This window comes from Tripterygium wilfordii, chromosome 21 (genome assembly GCF_013401445.1).
Source record: "Tripterygium wilfordii isolate XIE 37 chromosome 21, ASM1340144v1, whole genome shotgun sequence".
NCBI lineage: Eukaryota > Viridiplantae > Streptophyta > Magnoliopsida > Celastrales > Celastraceae > Tripterygium > Tripterygium wilfordii.
In genome coordinates, this window is record NC_052252.1 from 17,485,934 (window position 1) to 17,511,400 (window position 25,467).

The 25,467-nt window shown below is 38.4% G+C and overlaps 5 protein-coding genes across 11 annotated transcripts; 3 read left to right on the forward strand and 2 right to left on the reverse strand.

Moving 5' to 3' along the window:
• Positions 1-539: 539 nt before the first annotated feature.
• On the reverse strand, positions 540-1,886 carry LOC119988041 (stemmadenine O-acetyltransferase-like). Its single transcript, XM_038832947.1, has one exon. It carries the CDS (start codon positions 1,884-1,886, stop codon positions 540-542), a length of 1,347 nt encoding a protein of 448 aa, XP_038688875.1.
• A 5,384-nt stretch (positions 1,887-7,270) lies between these two features.
• On the forward strand, positions 7,271-11,662 carry LOC119989318 (serine carboxypeptidase-like). Its single transcript, XM_038834759.1, has 9 exons — positions 7,271-7,717; positions 7,938-8,106; positions 9,195-9,314; positions 9,480-9,623; positions 9,713-9,863; positions 10,157-10,245; positions 10,715-10,976; positions 11,100-11,233; positions 11,326-11,662. The coding sequence occupies exons 1-9, from the start codon at positions 7,395-7,397 to the stop codon at positions 11,452-11,454; spliced, it is 1,521 nt and encodes a 506-aa protein (XP_038690687.1). The 5' UTR covers positions 7,271-7,394; the 3' UTR covers positions 11,455-11,662.
• Positions 11,663-11,982: 320 nt separating this feature from the next.
• Positions 11,983-16,085, forward strand: LOC119989319. Of its 3 annotated transcripts, XM_038834760.1 has the most exons (8): positions 12,017-12,531; positions 12,850-12,923; positions 13,193-13,234; positions 13,726-13,767; positions 14,368-14,451; positions 15,086-15,173; positions 15,450-15,547; positions 15,652-16,085. In XM_038834760.1, the coding sequence occupies exons 1-8, from the start codon at positions 12,345-12,347 to the stop codon at positions 15,676-15,678; spliced, it is 642 nt and encodes a 213-aa protein (XP_038690688.1). In that variant the 5' UTR covers positions 12,017-12,344; the 3' UTR covers positions 15,679-16,085. The 3 variants fall into 3 exon arrangements, with proteins under 3 accessions (XP_038690690.1, XP_038690689.1, XP_038690688.1); XM_038834762.1 differs by lacking the exon at positions 14,368-14,451 and having other exon boundaries at positions 11,983-12,531; positions 15,652-15,968; XM_038834761.1 differs by lacking the exon at positions 13,193-13,234 and having other exon boundaries at positions 12,000-12,531; positions 15,652-15,968.
• A 707-nt stretch (positions 16,086-16,792) lies between these two features.
• LOC119988484 lies at positions 16,793-19,840 on the forward strand. Its single transcript, XM_038833542.1, has 2 exons — positions 16,793-17,107; positions 18,768-19,840. Exon 2 carries the CDS (start codon positions 18,795-18,797, stop codon positions 19,332-19,334), a length of 540 nt encoding a protein of 179 aa, XP_038689470.1. The 5' UTR covers positions 16,793-17,107; positions 18,768-18,794; the 3' UTR covers positions 19,335-19,840.
• Positions 19,841-20,663: 823 nt separating this feature from the next.
• LOC119989196 (protein FLOWERING LOCUS D-like) lies at positions 20,664-25,402 on the reverse strand. 5 transcript variants are annotated; one of them, XM_038834561.1, is made up of 6 exons: positions 23,499-25,402; positions 22,322-23,092; positions 22,181-22,226; positions 21,874-22,082; positions 21,504-21,560; positions 20,664-21,411 (listed from the first exon to the last, which is right to left on the reverse strand). In XM_038834561.1, exons 1-5 carry the CDS (start codon positions 25,303-25,305, stop codon positions 21,529-21,531), a joined length of 2,865 nt encoding a protein of 954 aa, XP_038690489.1. In that variant the 5' UTR covers positions 25,306-25,402; the 3' UTR covers positions 20,664-21,411; positions 21,504-21,528. The 5 variants fall into 5 exon arrangements, with proteins under 5 accessions (XP_038690489.1, XP_038690488.1, XP_038690487.1 ...); XM_038834560.1 differs by lacking the exon at positions 21,504-21,560 and having other exon boundaries at positions 22,331-23,092; XM_038834559.1 differs by lacking the exon at positions 21,504-21,560.
• Positions 25,403-25,467: the final 65 nt, after the last annotated feature.

Consider the following 25,467-nt stretch of genomic DNA (forward strand, 5'->3'; position numbering starts at 1 on the left):
ACCTTGTATTACAACAGTTGGTGGTGCTGCATCATCAACACCACAGATAACATGGTAATGTTGGGGTGTATTTCATAAATGTGTGAGTTTTTGGATTTGAATCAGAAACCTTATGATGTCAGTCAAAACTGTGGTCCTGCACTCTATCAACTAAGCTAAGTTTGGTTACTTATGGAAGTTTCAAGATATTAATATTCAGTATAACGTTAGTTGGTTATATTTCTAGGCTTACGGCGAGGTTTTTCTGGTTTCATGGCCTGCCATTTTTGGAGAGACTTAGCTGTTTGAAGGACATTCTGAGTGAGCTGGGTGTCTTATTTGGACGATGAAAGATGATGAGTGAGCATTGAAAATGGTTCCAAAACATCATTAAGAACAAAGCCGTGCGACGAGAACCGATAAACCTAAAGCGGACAACATGGTTGATACGAGTGGGCTTAGATTTCTAACAAAATCTAGATATAATATATTTTAATTAAAATGAAATGAAATGACAAAGAGGTGCTTGTTTGTTAAGGTTTAATGATCAATAGACCACTTCACAAGCTTGAAATCACCGGATTTGGAGAAGCAAATGCTAGAAACTCAGTGTCTTTTTCCAATGCAGCCATTCTTGTTTCATCTAAGGTAATCCAAGCTTCGATACCTTTACCCCATTTGGTCTCAAAATACACAACGAGGTTTCTAAATTCTGGTCCAGCTTTCCCCATCACAGCAGCCCAAACCCGCTCGCCAAATCCGAAATTCAATTCATACACACCTTGATAACACCAGCTAGTAAAAGCCAACACATCTGGTTTTTCAATAGAGATTATCTCCTCTAGCTGATCTAGTAGGTTGGACATGACCTCAAACCCTTCCTCACCTTGTAAACTCTTCAAATAATCATCATCAAAAAGACTAACACCTCCCCTCATCTTCACCACCAACTGATTTAGTTCTGAATCAGCAGGATTTGCTAGTGCTGCTCCCCACCAAAATAGGTTCCCAATTGCACCATCTAATACGTTCGACATCGATCGCGGCCTTACGTTCACTGCTTGCACCAACAATGATGCTTTTGTGGTGCTCAGAGTGGTTCTTGATGCTGCCATGTAGCATTTCCAGATGAAAGCAGTTGTTGCTTCGATACGCGATGGCAATGCCTGATCTTTTTCATGATTCCTTGCCTTGCTTCTTAGTGTTGCTATTGATTTTGCGTCGAAAACGAATCTCCTTGTGACCAGCTTTCTCTCGGAGAACCACAAGGTGTCCATTAAAATTGTGTAGTTTTGTGGCAATGGATTTCTTGGGGAAAAAACAGTTGATGCATTGCCAAGATTAGCATAAATTGTTTTATCTAAACTAGACCCACGTGAAAGTGCCGCCCAAGTTTTAAAGAAACTAGCGAACGTTGTTCCGTCGCCATGCTTGTGTGAAAAACACATCCCAATTGCTATGCCACTGCAAGTGAAAATGTTAACCTGAAAACTCACAATAGGTATGCCCATGTCTTTTTCCTTGTCGAAGGGTTGACACGGGACAAATTTGTTAAGTGAGTCGGTGTCTCGAGTTCTTAAAAATTCGACCGCACGACAACTCACTCGGGCTACGGAAAACGGTACACCTTCTTGAAATGAATTGATGACAATGTTATCTCTATTTCTTCCGGAGAATGGATAATAGATGTCAAGGGTCTCGGAGAGGGATTTCTTGAGCCGAGTTAGGGTGTTAGACGTGTCGATGAGGTTAACACCATCTCTTGTGTAAAAGAAGATGAGTGGAACGTAAGTAGTGGGAGTGAGTTGATCAAAATATGAGATTTTGAAAGGATGAAGAGAGTGAACATTTGGTGAAGATGGTTTGATGGTTTCTCTTGAAATGATTTCAACACTCAAATTGGCCATTCTTTGGGTGGGAAATGTGTAATCAAATTGGTATATATTTCTTTGGTTTTGGTTCTTTCAGGGATCAATATGAGGAGTATATATATCTATATTTATAGACTTTTTAATTTGTTTTGGTTGTGCTGGGAATTGCATGCATGTGATGGTCAGAAAATCACGACATTAATTTTTGTTTTTTTTTATAAGACACATGACATTAATTTTAAGAAAGAACATGTAGGGAGAGGGGCAGGTGTAGCTAATTAATTCAGACAACCATATATACAATTCAAAATAATGTTCTCTTATGTTTCATAAATGAAGAAATTTAAGTACTGAAATCGTGAGTTACAAGTCTAATCCTCCTCTGGATTTCGAACACGAAACTATACACCTAATTAACTACATGTCGAATGTGGAGGAGTATCATCAGGTACTATGTCTTTTGGCCCTGATTGGTTCGTTGTATTATGATGGTAATAAAATTTTCATTACAAGTAATCAAATTACCGAACGTATGTACGTAGACAAAATCACGCCTCCTCAAGTACCCATGGTACGAGCATTCACAATGGAGCTTGTTTCAAGTGCTCCAAAACTTATTTTCTTCATATATCTAGTGCTACATATTCATAATGATAAATTTTGCACAATCCAAAAAATAAAACAAAATTTAGAATGACTCCACATTTAAAATATTTGAAATAGTTGTTAGTTGATAAATAGTGACATATTTTGGGATCCACTCGTAGTCACATCAATACCTTCTCTATTTCCCTTCCTTTCTCTCTCCCTCTCCCCCTCCCCCTCTTTCTCTTGCAATAGCAACCAAGATTGAATTTCAAGTGCTTGATAATTTTTGTGTCATCGAGTTTTATCTAGTACTTGATATTAACAATAATGCACAAACTCCCGTGTATATGGACTCTCTCTTTAGCATGGATGATTGTGGATGCTCATACATTGAGCGGTCATGACATAGTAACCATGTGGGGTCAGTGTCATAATATGGTTGGCTTGTCTATATTTACTGTCTTTCCTAATAATGCAGTCAACAACGAAACCATTTTGCGTCAGTGCTTGTCATGATATAGTTGTTTTTTTATATTTACTGTAACGTAGACAATGAATGGACGGTAACCATTTGGGGTCTGTGCATGTCATAAGATAGTTGGCTTGTTATATTTACGGTCCAGTCTGTCTTTAATAACGCAGACTAGCTACGAATGGATAGTAACCATTTATGGTCGGTGCATGTCATGATAAAGTTGGTTTGTTGTACTTACTGTCTTTCATTAATAATGCAAAGAACGAATGGATGGCAACTTGTGGTCTACACTAGTTAAATTTTGTCCGTTCTGAGTTAGACTCTACAGGACTTTATCTTCTCGAACTCAACACCAATCTATATTAGTTTGAGTTTAAAAAAAAATGTTTATTACTAACTTAAAAGTTTGATCTATTATATATTGTACTTCACATAAGAATGTGAGACAAGAGATTTAATCTCTTTGCTATTTGATAGGTCGCCTAGCATGCACTATCAAACTTGCATTACAAAGACTTGTGATCCCACCCATTTGAGTTGGATGTTACAAACTTCCCCTTTAAGCACGTCCCTGTGTGGTCCACATGCCCACAGATGTTTGTGGGTGTCCACACCTTAAACCCAAGGTCTCGGCTCCAATACAATTTGTAGTAGCCCGTCACTCCATACTAATAACACTCTGTCCGCCTGGACCATACAATTTTGTCTTTTCAGGTCCAACACCAGTGGATACTAATTTGAGCCTAATAAAAACATTTGTGTAGGTTGACCGTTAAATAAAGTGCTGAAAATAAACGGGCCAATCCAAGTTTCCAGGAAGCCTCTAGTCATCTCTAGAATACTTTAGAGTTGTTGACTTCATCGAATCATAGTGATTGCAGTTCAGTAGAGCATATGGGTTCCCTTGTTCATGTATGTGAAGTTTTTGTAGCACCACTTAAATATGAGTTGATTTTTGTGATTGGCGCAGGATATGGTAGATTTTTTAGTTGATATTTGGCATGATGATTGAAGGCCTCTATGATTCGGTTCTCAATGATGATATTCGGGCCAATTATAATAATAGAAAACTCAATCCACTGGTATGATATTATAGACCCTTGATCATTATATAATTCAAGAATTAATTTAAAATGCGTCATGCTAGTTAAGGAAAGACTTATCCATATAAAGAACTTCACAAGCCGTCCGCACCCAAGCGATATGGGATGAAGGGTCTGTCACATGAATTCATGTCAATTCTCTCACTCTTCACAAGCATATCATCGTGTGTGGCTCCACTACCACCATGTGGTTTTGTGCCTGCCCTACTACTAAATGATGGAAAGTTCAACCCACCAATATGATATTGTACACCTGAACCATCACAACCGAATAACCGTTTTAAAACGCGTTACCATTTTGGGTAAGTGCTTGTCATGATATAGTTGTCTTTTTATATTTACTGTAACGTAGACAATGAATGGACAGTAACCATTTGGGGTCTGTGCATGGCATAATATAGTTGGCTTGTTATATTTATGGATCCAGTCTGTCTTTAAGAACGCAGACTACGAATGGATAGTAGCCATTTATGGTAAGTGCATGTCATGATAGAGTTGGTTTGTTGTATTTACTGTCTTTCATGAATAATGCAAATTGCAAAGAACGAATGGATAGTAACAATCACTCCACACTAATAACATTTTGTCCGTTTTGAATCAATTCATATCAATCCACACAACTTTGTCTTTCCAGAATTAACATCAATCTATACTAGTTTGAGACTTTGAGTCTAAAAAAAGCGTTTGTTACTAATTAAAAAATTTCGTGTATTATATATTGTACTTCACATCTTCTTTTGAACAATATGAGATAAAAGACTTAATCTCTTTGCTACTTGATAGCTCACCTAGCATGCACCACCAAGTTTGTACTGTAGAGGCCTTGTGACTCCACCCACTCGAGTCGGGTGTTACAAACTCTCCCTTTAAGCACGTCCCTATGTGGCCCACATGCCCACAGATGTCCGTGGGTGTCCACACCTTAAACCCTGAGGTCTCAGTTCCGATACTATTTATAGCAGTCCGCCCCTCCATACTAGTAACACATTGTTCACTTTGAGTCAACCTGTACAATTTTGTCTTTTTAGGCCTAACACGAGCCGATACTAGTTTGAGCCTAGGAAAAACGTTTGTTACTTGTTAAGAAATTTGACCAATTATATACTTCACTTCTCATTTTCTCTGGGCGATGTGAGACAAGAGACTTAATTCATTTGTCATTCAATAGTTGCCCAACACCACCAAACTTGTACTACAGAGGCTTGTGGCCTTATCCACTTAAGTCGGGTGTTACAGTAACCATGTGAAAATGAATGGTTGTTGAAGTTGGACAATGATGAGATAAAGATGAGCGAGGTCTACTGTTAAAAGAACTATGTGGTAATTTATTTTGAAAGTAATATAATGGATGTGTTTTGATTGGATTTATGAATCGAGTTTTTTTTTTTGTTCAAAATAAAAATCAAATTGAATGTGAAAAAGACATAAAAATTATGAATCGTTGAATATAAATTTATTGAATTTAGTCACCTGAATAGAATTTATCAATTTCGATTAATCAACCCGTTGATATGGTAAGTTGACCGTTATATCAAGTGCTGAAAATAAACGGGCCAATCCAAGCTTCAAGGAAGCCTCTGGTCATCTCTAGAATATACTGACGAGCTGTTGACTTCACCAAATCATAGTGATTGCAGTCCAGTAGAGCATATGGGTTCCCTTGTTTATGTATGTGAATTTTTTTGTAGCACCACTTAGCAGTAATATGAGTTGATTTTTTTTTTTTTGGCGCAGGGGATGGTAGATTTTCAATATTTCGCATGATGAAGGCCTCTATTATTAGGTTCTCAATGATGATATATTGATATTCAAGTCCTGAGATGGGCTTAAAAGGTTTCACTCACGTATCTAGGCGTGGTTGGCTGTGCCCGGCCCACTGACCAATTTTGAAGATCGGGCCAATTATAATGATGGAAAGCCTAACACATCAACATGATATTTTAGGCCCTTAATCATCATAATCCAATAACTATTTTAAAACGCGTTATGCTAATTAAGAAAAGTATTATCCATGTATAGCACTTCACAAGCCCACTCGCACCTAAACGATGTGGGATGAAGAGCCTATGAATTCATTTCAATTCTCTCCCTCTTCGCAAGAATACATCACGTGTGATCCCACTATCATCATGTGAGCTTATGCTTGCCTTGATATCAAAAAAAGATATATTAAAGCTGAGAATTAAACCTAACAAAAGACAAATAAATCTTACAATTCTCTACCCATTCAGTTACATCACGATGAAGATTTTATGAACAAAGGGATTGTGAGAAGTACCTAAGATTGGTTGCCCATGAGGTGTTTCTCGTATCAGTTTTTTCGTCAGTGAGAGTGAATGAGTTTCGAACAGGAGGGAAAGGGAATAGGAAGCGCGAACGTTTGTAGAGTTTGAGAGATTTTACCCTAATTTTTGTTTGACAGCGAATTAAAATTCAAGTTATCTACAGGTCACTTTTTTCTCCGTTAGATCAAATGGAGGGTTGTGATTAAAAAGATTCTTGAGTCATTTCAAGGGGAGAGATTGCAGGCCCCTCAATCCCCAACCTCACTTACGTGTTATAACCCATTTAGCAAAAACATCATATGCTACCTCACTAAAGTCTTATCTTCTTTTTTCTTGGTTAACTTTCTGTGTTCTTTAAAAGGTCCAAGGATGAGAAACTAACGAACGAAAATGGAATCTGAGATGGTTGAACAATGAACAGCTAATTTGTGATTTCATCGGGGATAGCGTAGCCGAATAATTTTTTCGGATTTTGGACATAAAGAATCTAGTCTTAGATTGGAAATTCGATTCTAAATAGATGCAGTTATTTTCAAGTGATTTGTGCTTAATTCTCAATCGAACTAACATGTGAAATGGATTTGAGCATGCCTAATCCGCCGGAATTTAGATTTGGTGGGTTGTGGAAATCGCAAAAGAAAATTTTGATTCCACTAACGATTAAGTAGAAGAGCAAGCCAACTTCTCAGGGTTTTTTTTTTTTAATTTTTTTTATCCTTTTTGTTAAGAGGCTTGGCAGATACACCATGACCTGGTCCTGGGGAACCTCTTTGATACAGCTTTTAACGGCTGGGATCTCCTTCGGATAAAGACCGGATCGAACGGATTACATTACGTCATTTACATGTAGGCCCCGCATCTCTAAAGGAGAAACAATCGGTAATCGCCACATGTCACAGTGGGACCCAACAAATAGGTCATTGGTCCAGGATTTGCTTGCACTCTTCGTACTGTAGGCTGCTATTTCACGCGATCCATACCACAAGGAATTCGCTTTCCGTTTCTTTCGATACCAGAATCCAGACTGTTAGTTGCAGCAACTCCGGCTCGTCCTTCTTTTTAACCTCCATTTCTCTTCCTTTCTCGCTAAGCAATGAAAATGGAGATGCCGACTTTACTCTCTCTGGTTCTTCTGCCTCTTCTCCTCTGTTCGACTCTGTCGAGCGCGAACATGATCGAGGATCTTCAACTCGCGAGGCCGAATTTCCCGTCTGTTCATGCGGAGAAGATGATTAGGGAACTGAATTTGTCCCCAAAAGAGGATGTGAACGTGATTGAAGGTCGCGATTCCGTTGCTGGACCGAGGATCGTAGAGAGGCGATTCAGGTTCCCTAATTTGGCTGAGACTGCGGTGTCTGAGGAGGATTTGGGACACCACGCTGGTTATTACAAGATTGCGAACTCGCATGATGCTAGGTATGCGATAAACACTAGAATTGTCTATCTATTTGCGTTTTTCTTCCTTGTACTTTTAGTGGACTGGAGACTTGCGTGATTGAGTTTGAGTTTGAGGTTAATGGTTTCTTTTAAGTATTTAGTTGAGCTCGAGCTGGAAGAAAATTGATTTCAGTCCTTGTGCCTACCTGCTTCTGAAATTTTAAGTCATTTGCTAAATTCTTGTATTTGTTTCTTGCAGGATGTTTTACTTCTTCTTTGAATCACGCAAGAGCAAGAATGATCCCATTGTAATCTGGTTAACTGGAGGGCCAGGATGCAGTAGTGAATTGGCTATGTTTTATGAAAATGGCCCCTTCACTATTGCAGATAATATGTCTCTTCTATGGAATGAGTATGGCTGGGACCAGGTCTCTCACTTAAACTAAGCCTTTCAGTCTTTTTTAGATTTAATTTTTTTGACACTGATGCTAGTGCATGTTCTTTCACCCAGTCAAGTCATAGCTTAATAGCAACGGGCTGTTTGTTCGTCATACTCATTCCAACTTTCTCATCTCTATTATTCTGATTTAAGGAAATTAGAACCAATGTTAGTTGCATATTAGGAAGTTAATTTGTTTCAATATTTATGTTGACGAATAATATTTTCATTTATTTCAAATTTGACTCTGTGTTTCTATGTATATCATTTTGATTGCCTGGAACCTTCTGGAGGTTTCTTTTCAAAACAAATTGCTTAAAAATGTTTGTTATATAGGAAATGATATGAAATTTGATGATGCTGAGATTTTCTGTTTTATAAGAATAGCTTATCTGCTTATTGCTTAGGCATATGATTGTGGATTTGAATCGTAAGTATTTAGCCTACTGGACAGAAATTGAACTTGAAGCATGTTCTAAAAGAGACTCCAAATTTTGCTTATGTTGATGTATGTATTCTTAGAAGGATCATTGTTCTGATGGTTGAATGATTTGTGGACTGGACTTTCACAACATTAGTCATGGAACATGTTATGATCCACTCTGCTGGGAGATATGAATTGCTTTCTTGAGATGGTTATAGAGTTTCTAATAATGCCTTGTGGCATCATCTTTTCTGCACTGTAAGTATTATTGACTAGATATAAGAGTCACAAGCTGTGGGTCTTTATTTTCCAGTCAAGGTTAGTTCAAAAAAGTTGGATTGCAAGTGTAGGTATTAACTGTCAACCTCCTCCAAACTTAACGTGCGTTGGTTGCAGTAATACCATAATTACGCTTCTGTGCATGTGTTATTTATACCTTACGCTTTTAGAGTCTTGCTTACATATTGAAACACAATGTTTACGTACCTTTTCATTTTGATTTTTCTCTATCTCGTGCTTCACTTACTCTGGAGTTCAGAACTCTGGGCTTATCATACTTTCCCATTTCCACTCTCTGTTTAAAAGCACTATTGCATAAATTTTTTCATTCTTTCATATGAGAGAAGTAACAGAATGCTAATGTTATTGTGCAGGCATCAAACCTTCTATATGTTGACCAGCCTACTGGAACTGGCTTTAGTTATAGTTCTGATAGGCGTGACATTCGTCACAATGAAGATGGAGTTAGCAATGACTTATATGACTTCCTACAGGTAGGCTATCCACCTTCCTCGCCCCCACTACTACTCCTGTTTCAAATTAATAGGATAATTCGATGCAATTTTAATGAATCATATCTGACAAGAAATAAAAACATTGGTTGAATTATCTCTCTCAATTTTCAAGTGCAAGACTAATTTGGCTTGTATGATATTCAGGCCTTCTTTGAGGAGCATCCTCAACTTCAAGGCAATGATTTCTACATTACTGGAGAATCATATGCTGGGCACTATATTCCTGCTTTTGCTGCTCGAGTCCACAGAGGAAACAAAGCTAAAGAAGGAATCCATATAAACTTGAAAGTATGCCAGTGACTAATGTCACTAATTCACCGTGTGACTTTATTTATTTGGTTTAACTTCGGTTTATCTCAACCAAACTGGTTCCACAGGGATTTGCCATTGGTAATGGGCTTACTGATCCTGCAATTCAGTATAAAGCTTACACGGATTACGCATTGGATATGGGCCTACTTAAGAAGTCCGATTACAACCGCATCAACAAAGTCATTCCAGTTTGTGAAATGGCAATAAAACTTTGTGGTAACGCCATCTCAGATTGCTCTTTGTTTTACCGCATCCCCCGGCCCCACCCCACCCCAAAAAAAGAAAAAAAAAAAGAAAAAAAAAAGAAAACCACCCCTTGTTCTCAAGAATTTCTCTTATTTTTGTAACCTTAAAAAAGGATATCAACACAAAGGAGAAGGAGAAAAAAAAAACTTCTTCTATAGGACGATATCTCTTGTTTTTTACAGTTAAAAACGGTATCATTATTTATGAGGCATTAAAACTTTTTTATTGATATTTCTGCTTAAGCTTTTTGATTTGTATTTCAGGCACTGATGGTACAGTCTCCTGTATGGCTTCATATTTTGTTTGCAATGCCATATTCAATGGCATCATGGCACTTAATGGTGGTACAAATGTATGAACTGCTATGATACTCCCCCCCCCCCTCTCTCCCTCTCTCTCTCTCTCTCATATTGTTGACGCATTATGTGGAGACAACTTAGAGGTAGATTGTAGCAGTGCAACCTAGAGGTCATAGGTTCGAAGTATGCCTTTTGCCCCTTCTATACATTTGTCTTTTTCTATTCAGATGTAGTCTTGAAAAAAAATTTAATGGTCTATACATAATTTTATTCGAATCTTGAGTCTGGAAAAACAATATTCATATTGATGTCATCAATGCATAAGATAACATGACTGCTTTTATAATGACCAGCTACTGCCTACTTTGTTCTCTCTGCATTTAATTGACATGAAAAAGTTTTAAGTGGATTCTATGATATGACCATATCTTGGGTCTAGAAACATCTTGCTTACCAACATCGTGAGTGCATAAAGTAAAAAAATGAGAGGTTTATGTGACCAGCTATGTCTGCTTTCTGTAGTACTATGACATTCGAAAGAAATGTGAGGGGAGCCTTTGCTATGACTTCTCAAACTTGGAGAAATTTCTGAACCAGAAATCTGTTAGGGATGCACTTGGTGTTGCCGCAGATTTAGACTTTGTCTCCTGTAGTTCAACGGTGTATCAGGCCATGCTTATTGACTGGATGAGGAATCTTGAGGTGGGCATTCCTGCTCTTCTTGAGGATGGAATCAAGCTGCTTGTTTATGCTGGAGAATATGATCTCATCTGCAACTGGCTTGGTATGTTATTATGCCTGTCTGACAATTTTGTCGCATGAGTTTGCAGAGATGTGAATCCCCTATTCTAGACCAGATAACACAATATTAATATAACATGTGGAAGAGCGTATCTTATGTGAGCAGGTAATTCAAGATGGGTTCATGCCATGGAGTGGTCTGGTCAGAAAGATTTTGTGGCATCTCTGGAAATGCCTTTCACAGTTGATGGTTCGGAAGCTGGGGCACTCAAGAGCTATGGGTCTCTTGCTTTCCTTAAGGTCTGTCTCTCTCTCTCTCTGTCTCCTTCTCTCATGGTGACCTATGTTTAAGTGCTAGTGCTGATGAAATTGTATGACATTCCTGCCGACAGGTCCACGATGCAGGTCACATGGTTCCCATGGACCAGCCAAAGGCTGCATTAGAGATGTTGAAGAGGTGGACTCAGGGCACACTGTCTGGACCTATTGCTGATCTGGAAACATTGGCTGCCGACATGTGATTCTCTGTAGTTCTTTCTACAGGTTACCCTTCCATGCATTTGCGCATAAAGTAGGAGTGATCGTTAATTATACTGGTTTCTTGGTCACTCAGTATGTTTGTAAATATTTTGTGGCGCTCCAATAGAATGTGGACAATTTGGTAAAACTTGATCAAGTTTGGTGGTTTATCAGTTCTTAAAGAATAAAGGACATTATGATTTTGTGCATGTTCATGTTTTCAAGTTGCTCTTTGTTTGTGTGGCAATGATGCTATATGTACCCAGATGCAATTCTTAACCAGTTTTATTTCTCAGAATTTAGGAGTCTATTGATGGAGTGTCTCGACTCTTGAGGGTATTTCTGATTTTAAGTTTTTTAAAACATAAAAAATGACTAAAACGTGATTATTTTGCATTGATTCATGTTTTTTTTCTGACTATCTCAAATGTTATTTCAAATGTTGAGAACGTTCAAGATTGGATGCAACAATCTTGACATTTGGTATAGTTGGACAAAAAAAAGAGATCCTTAGGGATAACCGGGGATGTTTAGCTCAACCACTGATGCGATTTTCATTTGTTTCAGAAATTAAATAGGCAAGATCGGGAAAAAAAAAATACTGAGATACTTAACATTTTCGTTTAACCATCATACCACTTTGATTTGTTTCCGAAATTAATTAGGCAAGATCCGTCGAGAAAGAAGAGCCAGAAATAAGATTAGAAAACCTTCTCTGACGTGGAGGATTATGACTGGCTGTCAAAAGATACCGAGGTGCAGCCATTCAAGAAGAGGAGATCGAAACCCATCCTAAAGAAACTGAAAACTGAAAAGAAAGAATAGGCAGACCCATAGAAAAACCTAAAGTGAATTCTAGTTCCTGGAGGATAAGGAAGAGAAGTAATTACTAATGGCTTCTGCTACGTCCTTCCTAAGTTATTTTGCAAAACATTATCCTCTTTTAACTTCCTCAACCTCGCCAAATCCTTTCCTTGCTGCACAGGGTTCCATAGCATCTTCTTCGTATTCTTTATCTGCCGAAAGTAGTAAGCATCATGTGCAGCTCAAATACTTCCCTCCAAGAGCATCTGCAGAAGGTGGTGTTCCCTTTTTTGCTAACTTCCTTGTAAATGTAATTTGGGTTTCTTTTTCCTGTTTCAAGGGAAGCTAATTGACCCACTTGGGTTTCTTTTTTCCTTCTGTTTTTAATTGAATATGTCAAAAAAACCATGATAGATACGAATTCTCTCCTTCACCTGTTAATATGTTTGTGTTCAAAATTTGGAGCGACGAAACATTTTTTTTTTATTTTTTTTTTGTGTAAAAGACAGTTGTTTGCTCAATTTTGTTGTTTTGTTTCTTCACATCTTATGTATTTCAAAAGAAGGAACTACTCATCTGTGTACGTGTTTCAGGAGCTCCTTCTGAATTAATTGAAGATTCAAAGTTCGTTCCTTTAAATGATGATGACCCTGTATATGGCCCTCCTGTAAGTTCTGGTTAGTTCTATTCTGTTTTCTGTTTTTTTTTTTTATTAACTGAAGGACAAGTGCATTCAGCTCTTATTAGTTCCTCAGGGAGAGAAATTATTAAACTCAATTTTCCCCAGATTTTGACTTCTTGCTCTATTTCTGTTGTTCTTTTCATGTATTGGAATTCTAGACGTTTGAAGCAATGTGTTTATGTATGTTGCCTTTCTTGTTTCAGTCAAGACCAAACATAAATGAGGCTAATGATTGAAACTTTCTTGAGTTTTAGGCTTTGCTGCTGTTGGGCTTTGAAGTAGAGGAGGCAGCAAAGGTTAGATCTTTTAAATCTTGTATTCATTATCCATTTCATTGTGTTTGTGCTTGTAAGTTTTTGGGTTTCTTTTTCTTGGAAGTTGGAGTTGGGGGTTGGAGTAACCGAGTATGCATGTGGAGTATGATTGGATAGATCATTAAACATAAAACAATTACTGGCGCCTTACTTAATGGAATGACGACAGCTTACTGTCTGTTATATGATATTCATGCATGGCCTATATAAAATTTGTTACTATATAGTATTACAGTCTAATCAAAGGTGGGTCTATCCAAAGTGATCCTGAAATTGCTGGTTTCTTTTATCTTTCCCATCATAGGACTGGGGTCAAATGTCGAGGTGAAGTTAAAGAACCAGGCTTGTAATTGATTATCTTGGATCAGTGAGATGATTTCGTGAAATATTGTTCCCAAGTCTTTGCTAGTCTGTTGATGCCAAAAAAGTTGGTTCTAACATTCCCTTCAACGGTATAAATATTTCTGGTGCAGATACAGATGCTTTTGAAAGAATTAGATGGTGAATTCCTTGAGGTAATACTTTATGCCATCATCTATGTTTGATTGAGCAATTAATAGACAATTCATTGAAACTTTCCCAGCAATGGTATCCCAGAAATGTAGTTATCAATACTGATGGCTGAAAATATTCAAGATACGAGAACACACAATACCTCAAATTGTTAAGAAGGTTTTTAATATTTTGGAAATTTCCATATCTACGTAGTCCCATATCTTTTTATTTAGTTTTACACCTCAGTTGGAGGAACGTAATTAAAAGATGGTTTAAGCGACTAGCAGGATATTATTTTATGGTGTGACAGTTGGTGTTATTATACGTAAACCTACTCACACACAGAGACGAACATACGACCCAGTGGTAGAGTTGCATGGATGTAACCTAGAGATCATAGGTTCAATTCCTAGAAACAGCATCTCCACATATTATGTGGAGGTAAGACTGCATATATCCTGCTTATCCCCGACCCTACCCAATACAAGAGCCTGCCTTTACACCTTGGACCTACACGCACACAGACATATATACACTTGTAATTAGTGATTTAGTGTACCATCACCGTTACTCTTTACCGCTGTATTGTTCATTATTCATTGTCATATTGGTCATTCCAGGTCATTTTCTGTACCGAGGAGATGATTAATCGTTCGCTATGGGAAGCAATGCAGACAAAGCAAACCAATTTAGAGGCAGTGAAGGTTGAATTGAAACTTGATCATGCTTGTGCTCACTTTTTGTACATTATCAGTTTTTGCATCAAGGAACAGACTATTCCTTGGGCTTCGTAAACCTTATCTAGTTGAAGGATTATGATAGAAGGCCCCTTTCAGATTATAGATGTGCAGCCCAAACATAACAGTCATTCCGCCTGTTTGGATTTATAGCTCAAAGCTGCGGTTGGGTAGCTTAATCTGCCCAAACTGTATTATTAAGATTATTTCTTAGGCCCTTTTAAGTTTTTACAAGTAGAACATTGATTTGTCCTGTTGAACTCCCTGGTTTAGTCATGTTTGTCTAGGCCACAAATAAAATGCCTTTCTGTCAATGGAAAATATATGATGGACTGTTCATTTTTTCTTCAGCTTAGACCCCATTTCGTTTCTATGGTAATTGAACAATTCCATCATATGATTTTGCTTGGTGTGTTACTTAAAGTGGGGATGGAATGTGGAATTTAAGGATTTTGGATTCAAAAAAATGAGGAAGCACCTTTCTAGAATAGTACCATTCATTTTAAAAGCTCACAGACTGAAAGGAGAATTGTTATATATAAGATTTCATGTCATACTTGTCTTCATATGCCTGAATGTCATGTGCACATCCTTTCTGCAGATTGCGAAGTCACTACCTCGTATCTGCTTCTTATCTGGCCTTAGTGGGGAGGAGACGATGATGTTCATGGATGCCTTTCCAGAAACTGGTATTCAGCATCTTTTTCAAATCGAAAATTAGTTAAACTCAAAATCCAAGATGATAATGTTAAATATTGAATATGTAAGTTTCACAAAATTGTTCAGCACTGTAAGTTTCACAGTAAGTAAGTTTCCTTGTTTGTAGTTTGTTATTCATTTGGTAGTTATGGCTGAAATATTTTGTGATGATACATCAAATTCATTTTTTTGATTGGAATACATCACATTCTTCCTCGCAACAATTATCACCATTCCCCTGATATACTGGCTTTGTATATATGTAGGACTGGAACCGGCTGTATTTGCAGCTCTTGTGCCCAACAGCGCCAATAAACCAGTGCAGGAGTTGATCGAAGAGATTATGGGAGACCATGAAATGCTGGTAAACTGATGTTCATTGCTTATCAACCTGCATTCCCTTCTTTGACCGACCCATAAATTGTCTTTTCCCTATTCTATGATTTACTCATTTTATTCTCCCTGCAGACAGGGAAGCAACCCGGATTCAAATAGGCGAATGACATCCACATATACCTGAGACCTGGGTTCCTCGGCTCTCCTGAGATTCGTTCTCCCATTGCTGATAAAAAGCTACACTTTCTGTTCAACTTGGAATTTTTATGCTGTGGAAAAAAGAAGGCATAGACTGTGGGAGTAGACATCTGGTACAAAAGAAGATAGAATTTTGTTGTTGCTACTGACCTCCATTAATAGTCCTATCAACATGCACTACCATTATCTTTAACTAATAGGTGCAGGAAGGTACTGAATGGCCTTTATGGATGGTGAAACTTGAAACAGCATTGCACCTGTAGGAATGAGGTTGGCCAGTTTGATCACTTCAATTTCCTGTGTTTCAATTATTTTTTTCTTCAGTCGAACTGTCAAATTTAATGCTGAAAATGGTCTTATTGTGGAGATTTCGTTTGGCCATCTGGTAAATGAACACTTCTTATAAATGGGAATTGCCAACCCCAGTCTTAGGTCTCTCTCTACATCAGACTACTTGACCTTAGCAGAAATTAAATCACAAGTACCGTTAACTCCAAAGTCCAAACATGATAGATCATTTTTTCCTTTGACGCCTTGAAAGATGGGACTAAAAAATATTATGACAAATCACATGGAACTAATCTTTTGATTTCATGGTCTAAATCAGGCATTGGGATAATGCAACTTGTTATCATTGAAATAGTTGTCGATTAATTGTCAAGATTAATTTCATGGTCTAAATTAGGCATTGGGATAATGCAACTTGCTTTCATTGAAATAGTTGTAGATTAGTTGTCAATTTCTAACTCAGTCACATGTTTTAATTTGGAAATGAAAATTGCTCCAATATACACATCAATGCATATTTCCCACTATTCAAGCAAATATCAACAATTTGACCATTCGAATAGTTGAAATATGTCCGAATATGTATATCGAAATAATTTTCGACTTTGAGTTGTCAAGTTGAAATGTCGTTAGAGCTATCAACCATGTAAGTGACGCTAATCAATCATGTAAGTGACGAAAAGTTATATTATCCATTCATTAAAAGATGGGAAGGGAAATACATTTTATTTTCCATTTTTTCTCCCTTTTTTTTTAAAAAAAATGTTTTCTTGGGAATTATAATTACCCGATCTATTTTTTTTTCTAGGAAATCAAATTAACTCAGAAGATTTGCATAAAAGCGTAAAGCAATATTGTTCGAAAATCCAACCTTGTCTTTATATACCGTTAGTTGATTTCACAAGTCGATTATGATTCAGAAGCACAAGAAAACTAGACAAAAGATGGTTGGACAGAAGAAGCGTGAGATAGAGAGAGTTCTTCAATGTGCTGTGTGAAAAAGGAAGCTCCTTTCCTGCTCACTGAAGTAATCTCTCTGTTTGAATTTCAGCTCCTTCATCGGATGATTAAAATCCCCAAGGTTCTTGTGCGAATCCGTCCTGTGAGTCATTTATCCTCATCTCCAACATCTTAAATTTCATTCTTTTTCTTCGGTCGATCTGCCTTTGCGATGTTGAAATGATTTCGGGAGCTGGGTTTTGTTGCTGTTGTGATTCTTTCATCTGGGTACCGATGATTTGATACAAATTCCTGATATTTGATGCATATTTGTTTACAGTTCAGTTTAACAGAAACTGTTGGCGAGCAAACTTAGTTTTTTGGGAGAGGATTATTGCTCTGTCAATAAGGTAGATTTCTGGTTGGGAGGAAGATGTATGTTAAAACAGAACTAATAATTCACATGAAATGACTGTCACAAAATTTCGAAGGTAATATCATGAGGAGACTGAAAGATTTGGGAAAATCCAATCCAGTATTCCAGTCCATTTTTTTATTGTATTTAGATATCTATCTTGGGGAAATAATGTTCTTGAATAATAAATGGGCTGAAAATTTGCTTCTACACTAGTTTGGGTGTCAATTGAAGCACAGGTAAACTTGTAAACTAACGTTTACAACTGAAATTTTTTTGGCTAGTATTATGATCAGTATTGTATTGACTTTGTGCTTTTTGAATGGGTTCGAAGAGATTCTGAACATTTTGAATAATATTTTTTTTGAAGTGATGTTACATTTCAATGATGTAGTAAATGATGTCATGTGTATTTGCTTTTTTGGATAAGCACAAGATATATAATGATGTGTGTTTGTGGTTGTAGAAATGGTAGGTTGTGATGTACTGGCCTTATCGTATGCGGTTGAATGCCTATTATTTTCTATTTATGCATGATGTCTTCTTGAAAGTACTAAGTATGTGTTGCAGCTCTAGGTGTTTGATATTGTGTTATGGAAACTATGAGGACATTGATGAGACAACTCAGAGAGTTAAAATTATTGCTAAGAATTGGTGTGTCAGTCTACTGTCTTTTGTTTCTAATTTGGTGTAGCAGTAGGCCTTAAATTGAGATGAATTTTGTTGTTCCAGTCCAGAGTAGACAGCTTTTAACAAGCATTAGGTTCTACTGGAAAAATTCTTAAGCTCTCTCCCTTTCTTTTCGCATGCACCGCACATAGCTCTCTTGGGGTTACTTAATGTTGGAGATACCTATATCAAGATTCCCACTGATTTTTTAGTCCACTGCAAGCCAACTAAACCAATGACATTTTAGAACTCGTGGGCTGAGAAGATTGGGGCTTGGGGAGCTTAATAAGGGAGGTAGTGTTTGTATGTCAGGATTTCAGGAGGGATTCCCATCTATCCTGTGTTTTGTTAAGTTATGGAAATGTGATGATACCCTTTCAAATTGATGCTTTTACAGTTCTCTCACTTTTTTTAGTTGTTTGAATGGTCAAATTTTTATTGAAGCACCAAGGCGGCTCTGAGATTATGCATCTCTTCACAATGATTAACTTCAAAAACTCAATATACTAGTGGGGGACTAATTCAATATCTTTAAGATGAATATTATGGAAAATTTTTCCTTTTTCATAGTGTGCGACTGTAATTAGTTGTTTACACTGTAATATGTGTCGCTCTAATTTCTCTTTGGCGTAAAGCACAGGTGATGCATAAAATCATATTGAGAGTAGAGTAAAATATATTTGGTTACATGTTTTTTTCCTTCTTATTCATTCTTTCACTTAATCTTCTCTGCCTCCAGTGATGAGTTATCAATCACTTCTACAAGATGCATGGATTCTCCATTGTTGATGGCTTTGCGGAGTTAAATGAGTGCTTGGCAGAGATGATTAAATACATCGCGAATGAACCCTCACTGGGGCTGTACTATGTACAGCAGCATTCACAAAACACAGTGCCTAATGTCATTAATCTCAACAATCATGTGGTGGAAAAATCTCAAGAAACAACATTGCATACTGAAGATTTGGAAGATTCTATTGCCATGGTGGGCTCTGTGAAGGAGTGTGGTTTCCTCATTGCTGAAGAGATGATTAAAGACATTGGAAAATCTTTAGCAATCATGTCACAGAAGCAACCAAGAAGAGGATTAATCCATAATCCGACTTCAAGTTTTCATGTGGGAAGAAGCAGTTCCTGGGGTCCTGCAATGTGGGGGCGTACTGCAGTTTCTTCCCGGCAGAATTACCAAAGAAAAGACGGTTATTTTTCGACTGTGTTCAAGTCAGCAAAGCAAAAGGCCAACAATTGCAAATGGCCGCAACTTGATCCCAAAGAACTTGTACAGAGTACAGACCCAAGGCAATAAGGTACTGCTACCAAAGCATAATACATCAGTATCGGTCACAACTGCCAGCAGTAATTTATCTCAGGCAGACGTCGAAGGTGATAAGCTTCCTGTGTCAAGTCGCGATGCAAACGAGCTAGAAGAAGAAGAAGAAGAAGAAGAAGAAGAAAAAGGAGAGGAGAAAGAAGGGAGGGAGAATATTAGCTTGCCGCTTCATACTATTTTGTGGTCGCTACCACAAAATTTTGATGAGTTCAAGGCTAACAAAGAAGCAGAACTAGAGGAGTGGTTAGAAGGGACTGTTGGCAGCTTAAATTGTGACCTTAGATCAGGTGAGGCTCAGAGGCATCCTTGAAGTCACTTTTGCTTGTATATTCTGTTGTTTGTTATACAAGTATATTTTGATACTGATCATAAACAAATGTAGCATGGCTCTCCAATTATTTTTTTCATTGAGGTTGAGAGTAGTCGCTAAATTTATCTACTCAATGTTTTGGTGGTTTTCAAACACCCCAAGCTTCTCAAAATTCAGGTTTGGCAAGCAGATACTTTTCTTTGTTTTTTGAATTTCATAGTTCATTTCCACCCTTTTGTCCAGTATTATGAAGGGGGCTATGCATCATGCGTAATGGTAAAATGCAATTGAAGGCGGCATGTAATGTTGTCGTTTCCAATGCTTTTAGCGCAGGCAAAAGGCGCATGCTCTACCACTGAGTAGAGCTAACAGCCCGTCGTGCAGGCCTCCTGTTGGGGCCTGCGATGCCAAAAGCAAGAGAAATCACATCCCCTTTCCTTTTTTTACTTCCCCATGTCGTCACACAGACTTCCCTACATCCTATTACCATGTATCATGAGTTGCGGCAATTGCCTTGGCCTACTACCAGCAATTGCCTTGTCTGTAATCAGCCAAATGAATGGGAAGCAAAAATGTCTAACAGCCTCCATGTAAATGACGGACTAAATCATAGCCCCAGGTTACAGGGTGTCAATGAAACATTTCCTGGGAGTGGATATGGTCAAAAACCTTTGAAAAACACTAAACCAGTGTACTTGGCTGCAAGGTTACTTTCTCTGCATACCTCTTGACTCCCACATACGGATAATATAAAAAACAGGAAAATTCAACCAAGTTGAAAGGAGCACCAATCAGAGATAAAACGAACCTGTAAGACAGAATTTCAGAACAGTCCTTATACATGAAGTCACCAGAAACCTCTCTCTCTACAAAGCCAGAAACTAATTGCCTATACAAAGCCTTACAAATGAAAATTAAAATCAGAAAGCAGATAGAGAGTGGTAATTATCAATAAAATCAATGGCTAAGTTATCTTCAATGTACGGAGCAGGAACTTGTTTTGAACAGCAAAGATGAATTTATTAATGATGGCACGAGGGGATGCTTCCCAGGAAAAAACAAAGAATAATTTCATGTACTAAACAGAATTTTCATCTAAATAATAGATGCATTAAAATAAGTATAAATGCTAAAAAAATTGTTTATTCTTCACAATATCATTGTTCTTTCCAAAGGCTCTCTTGTTTCTTCCCTTCCACGCAATCTAGAAAACGGCTAAAGGAATTGATTTTAGAAGCCTATTTCTCCGTGCTGCCAGGCAATAACACTTTGAGCTCTCTTCCTCCATTGCTTTTGCTACAGCAGATTCATTCCCATTAAATTTGAGGGTAGTCTATCTCAAGATGGTCTTCATGGAGCATTAAGCATGGCAAAGTTTCTTCACATGAATTGTACAAAAAGCACCCGTTAGGAAAAGTGGTTCCTCTCGTTTGATGGTGTTCTAGAGTCGGATTCTTTCCCAAGATGTTTTTTCAAGCCGAGAAAGCAACTTTTTTTGGGACCTTGATTGCCAAACTTGGCAATCCAAGGGAAGTCTTTGAGCCTCCACCAGAACCTTGTAAAAGAATGTCATAGAAGGTCTTGATTTGGAATGCCAAGCCTTTCCAAATCATGCGCTCTTCACTATTGGAATGAGGCTTGAGATCCGATTCCTAATCCATTGCATCTCTCTTGCCAACTTTGCCACTTTAGAAAAGAGTCCATTAACGACGAGGTGCCAGGCCAAGTCATGTAAGAAGTGAACTAAAGACAAACCGGCATCATCAATCAGTCAAATAGGGAACACCAAATTCTCGAAGATTCACTTTAGGGTTAACAACAGTTTTCAACATCACCTCTTAAAAGGAAAATGGTCTCCGTTCATTGCGTCATCCCATCATGTTGATATTGTCCTATAATTTTACAAAACAATATTAGATATCTAATACAGATTGTGGAAGCGACATAGCAAATAAATCTTGATTATGATGATGATTGTGTGCATTCCAATATCACAAATGATTTGATATCATTTTCTGTGTTTTCTAGGCATAATACTCATATGACATTCCTATGTTAACTGAAGTTTACACAATTGGAAGGACACAAAAAAGGGACTGAACATGCTGGATTTGAAGATTTTGAAAGCTACTAATTTCCGTCAAACATCCATATGCATCAAAAATACCAAACTTACTGAAGTAAGAGGAAAGGTGTTGTACATACCTGAACCAGATATGCTCTGAGGTGTCTGATTTGTGGTCATGAATTCCTCGGAAGCAATACCATTAACAATCTCAGAAATAGGAGGGGCTACTATCTTATTGCTGTTTACAGTGTTCATATTGAGCTCAGAAGCCAAAGTATTTCCGATTATCATGTTTGAAGAGGGAGGAGGTACCAACTTATTATTGTTGCTTACTACTTTTGCCCTCCTGAAAATTCAGCAAAAAATATACAAAGGATTATTTTCTATGAATCAGAGTTTGAGGTGATACAAGAAAAAGTAACAATAAAGACATCCAATAGATACCTTACCAACTTTTGCTTCAAATTTCCTGTTTTCAATTTAGAGGCACCTTTTCAAAAGCCATGTAGAAAAGTTATTTCAAGTTGCATAAGAAACTAGATTATAACTGGAACATTAAAATGAAAATATAACGTTATAACTCACCCCGCCCACCTGATTTCAGAGCCACTGAAGTTGAAGCAGGTTTTCGGTGGCCTCTCTCAGCTCTTATGGAAGCAATTAGAGAATCAGCAGTAGGCCCCAAACCTTTTCTTCCCACCAGCTTCACTCCTAGATTTTCGCAAAGGTAATTCAACCTCATCTCATCACCGCCTCTTACCTCCCTAAGCTCAAGGGCTTGCTGTTCTGATAATAAAGTGTAAACATGAAGCTGTTGTTGCTGATTGAAATGTGACTGGAGCTGTTGAAAAAGCACTTTATGGGAATGCTTCTGATTTGGCTTTGACCCTTCCAGGTTCTTCTTTCGAGGCTCATTAAATGTCACCCTTAATATCGCCGTCGACTTTGGATCCACATTCTTGCGACCAAGGATAACAGAAAAACTCCCAAATTCTAAATCCGGCTCCCTGAATAAATCTGCAAGAAGGGAAGCACAAGAATACGCATTCTTAGACGGGTTCCTATTAACCTTCATCCTCATTGCTCGAGTTCTAGCATAGCGAGACATATTTGCTGCTTCCCGAAGCCCACTAAGAAATGCTCCATGCATAGTTGCTGGGTATCGCCTATTAGTGGCCTCCCCTGCAAAGAAAAGTCTTCCATCTCCCACACTTTCTGCCATTATATCATAATCATCCCCGGATGCACCAACAGCAACATTAGAGTAAGAGCCAAGGCAAAATGGATCACTACCCCATCTAGTACAGACAGTCTGGATGGGCTCAGGGACATTGATTCCCCGTGGTTCATAAATACCTGCGAGCATTTATGCAAAAAAACCTCATAATAAAATAACAAGTAATCAGCGAAATTAAGGGGGATAAATAGAATCAAATAGTTTATCCTATTAACGTTCAAATGCCATTATTATCAGAAATAAATCATAATCAAGGTTGCCAAAACTCCAGCAAAAAGTAAAGTAGCTGCAAATGCAACTATACATATTGAAAATACAGAAGAAATTATCAGCCAACTTTTAGCTGTTGGCATATTTATATTTCTTCCAAGCAAGAAGCTACTAAATCTCTTCAAAACAGAAGAAAACCATCTCATAATTATTTCACTAGCTTCACTGCCAGCAATGTAGAAAAAGCAAAAGGATGTATTTGTAACAAACAAGACCTGCCTACACGCTTCAATGCAAAAGAATTTGATTAATTACCCTTGAGAATTTGAAGAACTTTGGTCACTGCATCAGTTGGGGGCATGCTCTCAAACTTGTGTGCAGCCTCTCCTGCTACTAAAGCAATCACGAGAGGTCCACCAGCAACCGGCGAATAGCTATAAAACAAAAAGAACTCCCCTCGAGTGCTTGCATCATCAGTCAGATGCCCAAAGGTATCAAGATCCATCTCCCAGAATACGTAAGGAAAAAGCATAGCAACTTTGTTCAACAAACCATATCCCAACCTCTTCATCCCATCAAGCTTTCTCTGAGGCAACTCAGGAATAAATTTAACAGACCCACTCTTCAAAACCCCAAGTGGAATGGTGCACAAAGCCATATCACCCTCAAAAACTTGATTCCCTGCAATGACCTGCACTCCGTCACTGCCATACCTGATAGTATGCACTGTTTTATCATACAAAATTTGCACATTCTCTGCCAGAGCTTGAACAAGCCTCCCATTCCCTCCAGGCAGGAAGCAGTGATCCCCTCCCATATCATATGGATCATCTTGATCCCAAAAGGCGAGTGAAAGTTTTGACAATAACCCAGCATTAGCATACTCCAAATTTGCACAATGCCAATTGAACAAGTTCATCTCCTCCCCATTCACAGCGTCATCATAAACCTGCCTAAATGTCTCTAATGCTGCCCCTAGTGATACATCAACTGAAACGTCTCCCATCAACTGCCTAAGCCTACTAGCCTTGTCCAACAAACGGTTGAATGCAGTCTCCACCTTCCTATCCAAATCTAAATCAACTGGCTTCCCATCCATTTGGTAAAGTGGACACTTATCTCTCACTTTATGAAGGGAATGCCCCAACTGCCGTGCCAAAATCCCAAGTGGGTTACCCAATGTACCTGTCAATACACTACCACCTAAATCCGCAGCAGCACTTACTTTGTTCCCGCCCCCACCCTCCATTCTCTTTGTGTAAACCCGGCCACCAGCGCGCTTCCTACCCTCCAAAACTGTCACCTTGAAGCCAAATCTCATTAACTGGCGTGCTGCAGCCAAACCAGAAAGCCCAGCACCTATGATCACAATGCTTGGCTTGCTAGGCTCGGCCGGAATTTTCTCCTTAATTGCTGGGGCAACCCCAAAATTAATATATCCATGGGAAACCAAATAATTATAAGCTGAATTCAGGAGAGAATTACAGTGCTTTGGTATGCTGTTGATGAACATCTCCTTATTCACCCAATTTGAGATATTCTCGCGCCATTTAGCAATAATGTGATTGCGTATGATGGTGTAATTGACCTGCTCGATGCCACCTACGACAGAAACAACACCTGCCTCAATTTCCTCGTCAGTGAGGGAATCAGCAGGGAACCCCGCAGAGAGCGCAATTAATGCCTCGGCCGTCGACTCCTTGTTGATCACTATGATCTCATCACTAAAATCAGGCAGAGAGTAATTATTAGGGTTTAACATTGAAGAAGAAGAAGAAGATGGATGGGAAAAATTGTTGTTGCTGACATTGGTTGCGGTGATGGTGGTGGTGTCGGAGGAGAGATAATGGGGAGGAAGTGGTGGTGGAAGGATATGAAACGAAGTCCTTGCACTCCCGCGTTGTGGAGGGCCTCTCCTTGGCTTCTTGGGAACGGAGAAGGGGAAGAATTGAACAGGACTAGGGTTAGGGTTAGATGTTAGTGATGGAGCTGAAGTTGATTCCGGGATGGGGATGGGGATGGGGATGGGGATGGGGATGGGGATCGGTTCCGGAGTGTGAGCGATGATTTCGATAGACGAGAGAGAAAATAATTGATCAGGAACTTCGCTTGAAGAATCCATGGATTCCTCACACCCGTGGGGATTCACGCGCGAAGAGACGATCAAAATACAGTGAGAGGTTGAGAGAAGGCGAAGGTCCGAAGGAGGAAAGAGAAAACCAGCCCAACCTTGGAACGCAAAGACCGAATGTCGTTTCGGAATTAGAGGCCCACAATGGCCCAT